At 31.1% G+C, this 9,228-nt stretch overlaps 1 protein-coding gene across 1 annotated transcript; it reads left to right on the forward strand.

Moving 5' to 3' along the window:
• Positions 1–2,895: 2,895 nt before the first annotated feature.
• Positions 2,896–8,752, forward strand: Bma-vpat-1.2 (uncharacterized protein; the record flags this gene model as incomplete). Its single annotated transcript, XM_001897791.2, has 13 exons — positions 2,896–3,107; positions 4,938–5,114; positions 5,438–5,633; positions 5,780–5,875; positions 6,061–6,134; positions 6,228–6,375; positions 6,670–6,829; positions 6,981–7,117; positions 7,403–7,593; positions 7,944–8,039; positions 8,279–8,353; positions 8,436–8,529; positions 8,672–8,752. The coding sequence occupies 13 exons, from the start codon at positions 2,896–2,898 to the stop codon at positions 8,750–8,752; spliced, it is 1,737 nt and encodes a 578-aa protein (XP_001897826.2).
• Between the last annotated feature and the right edge of the window lie 476 nt (positions 8,753–9,228).

A 9,228-nucleotide genomic window follows, 5' to 3' on the forward strand; every position in this document is an offset into this window, starting at 1 on the left:
TGAATCTTCGGCGTAAAATGCAGTCGATGACCTGTGTAAGACGCAAGCAGAAAGTAATTTCCAACACCGTATTCCTTCCCAATCAGGCATTGAAGTCATCAGGGATTTAATCTTCTACAGGTACTTTTCAATGATTGATACAGATTTCAGCTTTTTCTGCTGGACTTCGTTGAAAAAGACTAATTAGTCATTTAGAATGCTGCTGAACGAGATCGCTGTCTACGGAGTTAATCTCGGATGAGCAAAGTCCTGAATCTGCCGTTTCGTCTATCAGCCGTCGCTACAGGACTTTGTGAAACCGGGTATATTCGTCAAGCATGTGCAAAAGAGTATTTAGATGCGTTGCAGTGTGCGCATTATTGGTCCCACTCTTTAGACCTGAAATTCATCTGCCAAGGTTAGAGTTGGGATGGTAGTAGTGAAATCCTCCGCGGTCTTGTTTAACATACTCTCCTAGTATAGTTTTGCAAAGCTGATCATGATCATCTATGAGGTCAAGTTGTCCTTCTAGTATGGTTGCCCTATGGCTAACGAGCCCATCCTACCTACGGACACACTTTGTCGCGAAATTCGAAAATAATTTCGCGAGCCTCCAAATATTTTACAAAATATACCAAATAAAATTGTATAATCCATAATATTACAATTTGTCTTAAATGAACACAAAAATGTAAAACTGTTTCAAATTGCAAACCGTAAGCAATCATTATTCCAACACTCATCTTCCCACTGTAGTTGAGCTTATCCTTTGTCTAGACATTTCCATATGATAACAAAGGGTATGTGCATTGTCTAATATGCTAAAAATTACTCCTTTGTTCCAAATCAAATGTGCTTGCAATGTCGAAATATTGTGTAAGGGTCTTCTAAAGCTGATAGTCATCCTTTGGGGAAGTACAATATTAAAACCTATCTCTTAGTATTTAAAGAGCAAAGACACATAACAGATCTATCATTCAACGCATTCGTCTACACCAACTACAATAACAAACAATGAAGGTTTTTGAGCATAAGAAAGTTATATTCAAAGACGGAACCCCAACTTCCACAATTACTCTCTGTCTAACCTTTCAATTGAACTATCTAGCTGACAAGCTTGTCAGAGGCATAAGCCACTACCAGTGTAGTTCATAAATATTAATTCCTTGAAAAGTTTTGACTTTTATTATAATTTTTTATCAGTAAGCAACGAATGATTTTTGATAGTTCTGAGAAGTCTTTCGAATTTTTTAGCAAAATAATTTCAGCAGCTGTTCTTTATTAAAAAATAATATACCGCAATTATTAATATTTATATATAAACAGAAAATTGAAAAAAAAAAATTTGATCCAAATTAAATAACCAATTTTTATGTAATACAGTTCAGGCACTATAGGATAACTAATCTTCTCTGAATATCACCTTACTTATAAAATATTGATAAAAAACTACTTCACAATGATAACATACTCGTTGGAACGTAATTTCTTGCCTTTAGAAGCATGCCAAAAACTTTTTTCAAATAAACAGAAATTTGCTTTATTGTGATCTCGAAGAATGGATCTTGTACGTTGGGTCTCTTTCTTCGGTATATGAGGAGGTATCATATAATATGCAAATTTCAAAGATGCTTGAGATTTCCTTCGATTAGAAATGAATTTTTGTAAAAGTGGTGTTCCATTCAGTTAGCGCATTCTCCACAATTATCATGCATAATTTGTTACAATAAGAATTAATAAGAAATGTGTTATAATAAGAAATATCTCAACTGCGTCACTTACGTGTCATTTATGTGTCTTCGGAAGTGCGTCATTTACGTGTTTAGATGAAAACGATACTACCAAAAAACAGAAAACGATATGCAATGCATATAGAAAGGGCGAACTGACGATGCATTCGACATTATACTAAGCAGTCAGTCCTTCTGTTCTATTTCAAACTGTTTGTTCTTGAATTTTTTAGAAAACTATTTCATTTCTTCTTCAAATTTCTTTCTTGCAGATAGTTTTCTTAATTTTCATTGAATTATCATTTTAGAAACTATCAATTATCACTGTCTTTCACATGTTGAATTGACTTTTAGAAATATCTGATAAGGTGCAATCAGTGTCTTGTTTTTTATCATATATGTTATCACCAGTAGTACTTATTAGGTACTTCTTTCACTATTCTTAAATATTTCTTTCCGTCTAAAAGGCGTTTCTTTCTTTCTTTCTTCACCACTTCTATTTGTCATTTAATTTGTATTAACTTTTTACAAATTTTTAAGTAAAGATGATGTTTCTTACTTTTATCTGCTAAATGGTTCTTGTCTAAAATTGAAGAGTTGCTCTGTATTTGAGAGCAAAGATCAGTTTTTGTATTTCATATACTCTTTATATTAAATACATCGATCATTCATCGTTATCACAAATTCCTCTTCCAATTATCTAATAATACTGTGCACTATTTATCATTCATTAAAATCAAACTGATTCGAAAACAAAGGTTTATTAACTTTGTTATGCACCATAAATGGCTTTTTATTCGAACCAGCAAGAATTTAAACCCTTCAATTTTATTTTTTTACGATCATCCCCTTAACATTTTTGACTAACATCGCCTCTTTTTTATCTTATTTTGTGGGAAAGGTAAATGTACAGCCTGTAACATGTAGGTAATTTTCTCCTAATTTATTTCTTACTCCAATATATAAAAATGAAACTTTGGATATGAAAAATCGATAAATCATAATGCAAATCATCACTTGCTGTTTTATTTTCATCAGAAACTGTTTATTACATACTTATTTTACATATAATCATCTTACAGCCCTTCTCTTCTGCCGTATCATTTAATATATTTAGCATTTTGTCGCAGCAATAAACTGAAATACGTTCCTAACGTTGAAATATTTCTGGTATATGCACAAATGAATGAATCCTTCATTGGATATGGATCCTAGCCAACTGCCAAATGATATCAATGAAAAATTCTGCAGTATCGATGAAGAGCGACAAGTTGTAGCAATAACGGCAGATAGTTTCAGTAAAAGTGTAGTGCCGAAAGTTCCATCGGGAAGCTACGAAAATCTGCAATGGATTATTGAGAAAACGCAATTTGCACCTCACCGAGTTAGAAATGATCGGTATTTATTTCTTCTCATCGATGCTTTTGAATAAAATTAAAAAATTTCATTTGGTGTGATAAGATCATCGTTAAATAGATCAGCACATTTTATTACTAATTTCATTTCGCACCTGTTCATAAATAGATAATTAATGGTTTAGTCGTAGAAATTTGTATAATTTTCCATTCTTTGTAAAGAAACTTTTACCTAGAAAAAATAAGCCAAGAAGTGCTCACCTTTACTATTTTCATATCGACCAATTTGCTTAAAAACATTTTCCACAGATTATAAGCATTCTGATCTTAATCAGTACTACCAATTCTATCTACTTCATTGATTCTCTCTCTCTCTCTCTCTGTGTTGCACTATACTGTGATCAGTTTAGCGTTACTAATACATCACAGTAAAACATTTAAATCTCAAATGAGCAATCATTTAATTCAAAATAAATTAGAAAGATAATGAATAAATAAACAAATAGATTATTAAAAACTTACCGATATTCTAATTTTTGTTTCATCTTTATTGATTTGATCTCTACATCGATCATAGCTTGAAATCTTGAAGTGTGTCAAATATAAAGTAACAAAAAGAACGATAACTTTGAGAATATCGCTGATGTCGTCAGTGACATCAGAATGAAACTTTACAAAATGAATTATTGAGAATTCAAGAGATTCATAGGATGCAATTTCAAAAGAACTACAATTCATATTTACATTCATTAATGATAAAAAGGAAGTTTTTCAATTAGAAACGAAAATTATTTTTCATTTGTTTTCTCAATGCTTAGACATTTATGATTTGCAAAAAAATTTTCACTCCAGAAAGGTTTTCATAAAATATAATTTTTTCTTATGCACCGTTTTTGAAAACAGCAACATAGGGAAAGAGTAAAGGAATAGTTATGGGCAATAACAAGTTTATAACAAGTATACCGGTCGTTTTTTCTTTTGCACTCTTCGTTTCTGGACTATTTCACACCTCCATAAACACCTGCCGTCCGTTCTCATCGATACTCATAATCCTTATAGAGGATGCACACCTATCATTAACACAATATTTTTCACTGTCAACTATGAAACGTATATTGTTATTTCTTCAATTATTGCTACAAATCATCAGGAAAAACCTCAGTTGATTATTAGATTTGCGATTATTAAAATATTTTGTATTGTCGTGGAAGCAAAAATTTGTCGTGGAAGATTTGATAATTTAATTTATTTTGGGAGAGGTTGCTGATCGCAGAGAGATTCGTTGGATGTAGATGTAAATATGTGGGGTAACAGAGAAATTATTAACAATAACTTGATAGAGAACAACTGAAATTGAACTCTTCTGGTTCTTGGTAAAAAACACACAATGCACCTTCAACAAGGGTGACCTCCTTATGTAGCAAGCAATATGCGTAGATAAAGTATATGATTTACAATATGAGGTTGACCTGCCGAAAGAGTAATCGGTCTAACAAAGAGTTGTTGACCTGGTTTACAAGTAAATCTATTTACTAACTGACTTATAAATTCAAGGATACAATTAGTAGCAACAATGAGGTCAATTAAATGAGGATCTGATATCGTGTAAACAATATATAAAAGATTTACAGGTTAAACATAAGGTTGGAAACAAAGAGTCCAAAGTACAAACATTATTTGCAAAGAATTTCATAGAACATATCTCTTACTCATATTCACAACTTTCATGTAATATTTTAGAGTTTCGCGATATTAAAATCCGCGACACATGCTAATAAAATAAATTCAAAAACATTCGAAAACTGATAAATTATATGATAGTAGTAGTACTTCAAGGAAATACTGGATATAAATTCAAATCATAATGTTTCAGGACAACTACAGCACCACCATTTATGCCAGCTGAACAAATACCAAGTGAATTCGGTAAATTAACTATCCCACACGTTACTCGTGCTTCATTCAAATCTCACGGAAATTATGGAAGTATCCATGTGATGCTACAAGATGAGAAACTACAAGAAAAATCACTTGATAGTGAAAATGAGAGGTTTAAATCCATTCGGATTTTTCATTTCGGAGCTTATATCGGAGAAAAAGACTAGTAAACTAAGTTAAATTTCCAAGGCAGAGGTTATTTAAATATAATACTATACTAATCATCGAATTAAATGTAAGCTTAAAACCAAACTGAAAATAGAATATGAAACAGAAATATATCTTCTATCGTTTAAAGTGATTTTTAAAGCCAAAATATTAAAAGCATGGATTTCAGCAAATTTATTTTCAAATATATTTGGCTTCTAACTAAAAAAAAGAACTGGGAATATTTAAATTCAATTTAAAATCAACACTTCAAATTATCATTTTCAGTTTGGATGAAGGAATTACTAAAAAAAACTATAGCAATAGTAATGATAATAGTTATCTACCAAATAGCCAAATTGCTACATCTACCAAACTACTGTCACTTACCGCTAAAGAATGGGTGACAATTTGTGAACTGTCAATTGCAAATCTCGCTGGTACCAGTGCATACAGCTGCATTGCACCATTTTATTCAAATGAGGTCGGTTCTATGCTGTCAAAAGATGATTTTTTTAATTAGGAAAAAAAAAAATAAATGCTCCTTTACATATCGTCAATCTGACTTTTATTTTTGTAGCAGATAAATCAACTAGGCCACTAAAAAAAAAAGTTGGAAAATCATTTCAGGCGAAAATTAAAGGCTTAAGAAGTTTCGAGATAGGTGTAGTATTTGGTGTCTTCGAGCTAATAATGTTTTTTATTGCACCTCTATTCGGCAAATACGTTCGTTTAATTTAAATTTTTAATTTAGGGTCAATGCAGGAAGATTTTACAGATGGGAAAAATCTTTTTAAAGAATTTTTCCAAATGAAAGTATTAATGGTAACTCAACTAATAAACTCTTTGTCTTTCTTTATTGTTTTTTTTTTTTTTTTTTCACATGCTGGTGAAAAATATGAAAATTTTAGATGGTTTCAATCGGTTCAAAAAAGATGTTTGTTTCTGGAATCGGAGTTACTGGTATCACTGTTGTGCTCTTCGGGTACATTCATTTATTTTAAATATTGCTCTTTAAAAAAATGTAAAATAATGACTTAAATCATTAGGGCGTTTATTAGTTTGATGTCATTTCCAGATTCTTGAATTACATTGAATCGCCATCTTTATTTTTCTGGTCCTCGATCGGTCTTCGAATATTGGAAGCTATTGGTGACGCAGCTTTTGTCACTTCATCATTTGTAATCGGTGTTAAATGCTTCCCGGGACGTATTGCAATTGTTGTTGTACGAATTTCACTGTTTAGTTTAATTTGAAATTATAACCAAATAAAAAATATGACTTTTAACAATTCACCAAATCATATTTCTGCCAAAAGATGCTCCAATTAAAAATTATAAATCGATAGTAGAATGAAATAGTCGTAAATAAAAATCAAATATATGATTTATCAATACCTTATATGATATGACTGATATGTAAACACTCCTTCATGCGACCAGCGGAGCTTTCCGATTCTAAAATGATTGAATAGATCCAGCTTTCGTAGATATCCTTAAAAATTTCACTTTATTTTTGAGGGTGTGTTGGAAACATTCGTCGGTCTTGGCAGTACCGCAGGACCTTTACTTGGTGGTATACTGTATGAGATTGGTGGTTTCAAGTTGCCATTCATCGTACTTGGAATTATTTTACTCTTTCTTGGATTAGTAGCATACTTTTTGGTCGAAAATATGGATGGTATAATTTTTCTTTTTTTGCTATCATTCAACCAAAATTTATTAATAAAATCAAATTATCATTTTTGTTGATGATATTTATTAGTTAAATAAATTAAAATTGAATGAATGTATTCCATTAATAGAGTAAATAGAGCCATCATATTTCATAGATGACGTAGTAATGGACGGTAAAGGCATGTTAGGTATGTTGAAGATACCACTATTATGGATTATGATTCATGCAGTGGTTATGTGTGCAATATCGTTGTCTTTTCTCGATCCAACCTTAGCAGATCACTTAGCATCGGTATGTCTGTTTGGCCATTTCTTCAGCACTGTTGAAAGACAAATACAAATTCATTACTTTCCTTTGTAATATCTAAGTTCTTCTAATTGTCTGTCATATTTTTCCAATTAGATAATTTATCCGTTTTTTGCTGACCTCTCATAAAATTTAAAATGACCTCAAAAACGAATCCATCACAGATCAGTCTAATACATGTACGTCTTTGAGTAGAGCCGTATAAACTTGCAAAACTGATGCTTTACTTTCTTTTCAAATAGTCAAAGGATAGCCAAACTTATTTTACAGTTCAAACTTACGCCATCCATTATTGGCCTAATGTTCTTACTATCTGGTGGAATTTATACGATAACAGCACCTTTCTGGAGTATAATCATCGATAAATTTAACTGCAGCAAGGCAATTATAATGTTTGGCATTATAGCAGTAGTGATTAGTATGATAATCATTGGTCCATCACCTTTTCTGAATGCTGAGAAGTAAGTGTAGACTATAAATAATGTATTTTCTTGAAGTTCGAGAAATGGGCAGAGCAAACAGTCAATTAGACCACAATTCCATTAGGTCTCTAATTTTAAGACTAATATAATGCATGAAATAACGATTTATTCAAATTATTGCTGCTATATTTATTTAGTAATTACTTTATTTACAAATAATAAATATCTTTCTACGTCATTTTGTCATTATTACAAGCTAACTCTGATATCTTTTATTGGATAATTCTGAGAACTGGGGAAAATGCTATGTATCATAAAATCTTTTTTTTTTTTTTTTTTTTTTTCAAGATTTCGCTTATTTCATATTAGCACAACTTCATGTCTTGCAGGAACTTAGGATGGATAGAAGTTGCATTAGGTATACTTGGTCTTGCTACTAGTGCTTTGTATATTCCGACTTTTCAAATATCGATTGATACACTATGGTAAATCATCATTTCAATCAAAAATTTGAATGGACTTTATCAATCTTAGTTTTGTCATCAAATTAATATATTATTAGTAAATGAGAGCAAAGTTCCTCAAATTTATTCTGATTGTCGAATTTTTCTGGATCAGTTGTAGCTCGAGTGTATTTAGATACACACATATTTCAGCTTTGAGAAAACTTTCGTTTTCCACTTTAAATTTCAAAAATGTTTTCAGTGTAAAAACTTCATTACAGCGAATACGGGTACGGTAAATCGTTGCAAACGTATGGCTGTATATCAGGTTTATTTCAGTCTGCCTATTCCTTCGGGTAGGTAAATTGTACCACATAATTTTGATGAAGGATAATGAAATGATGAAAATGTCCCTTCTGAACCAAACCACCTTTTCAGATCATTTTTTGGACCAACAGTTGGCGGTTTTTGTGTCCAGTGGATTGGTTTTCCGTGGACAACAACTATCATAGCTTTATTAAATATTATCTTTGTTAGTTTTTCTTTAAATTTCTACATAATGAAGATGACTTTTAGCAGGAATTGGTTATCAAAAACATAGAAGCGAAGTGTGCTACTTAGTGATATATATTTGACCTTTCGTAATTTCGAGAATTCAAATTTTACAATTCCAGATTATTGCAATTCTGTGCTTTTATGCAATATATGATTGGTTCGGGTTTTGCAGTCGACAGAAGTTCAATCACAATCACTAATTTCATCTTTCCGCTTGTTACGAATTTTATATAAGTGAATTAACTAAGAGTTGGAAATCACAGTCTTCAGAAAAAGGGACGAAATATTAGAGAGCAATAAATAGTAAATTGGTCGTTCAAATTACTAACGAAATGAAACTAGTAACCATCATTTAGAAACATTAGAAAGTAAAAGGCAACAATAATAAGTGAGATCATTCTATATTTTCTTTTTTAGTCTTTACAATTTCACAAAAGTCATAATGATTTTAAGAAATTTTTTAAAAAAATGAAAAAACTAGCAAAAACTATGTTTGTTACGTGTTCTAAGCATTTATTGTGGTCAATAAAATGCGCTTAGTATTTCCGGAACACTATGTTTTATCAAATGTTTACATTTTTTAGAGGTCAGATAATAGGAACTAGTACTGTTGAAGTGATTTAGTAAAAAAAAATGCTACTGGAACGGTGTACAGTAAAGTGCTGTTGTAAAAAAA

This window comes from Brugia malayi, assembly GCF_000002995.4.
Source record: "Brugia malayi strain FR3 genome assembly, contig: Bm_v4_ChrX_scaffold_001, whole genome shotgun sequence".
NCBI classification, from domain to species: domain Eukaryota; kingdom Metazoa; phylum Nematoda; class Chromadorea; order Rhabditida; family Onchocercidae; genus Brugia; species Brugia malayi.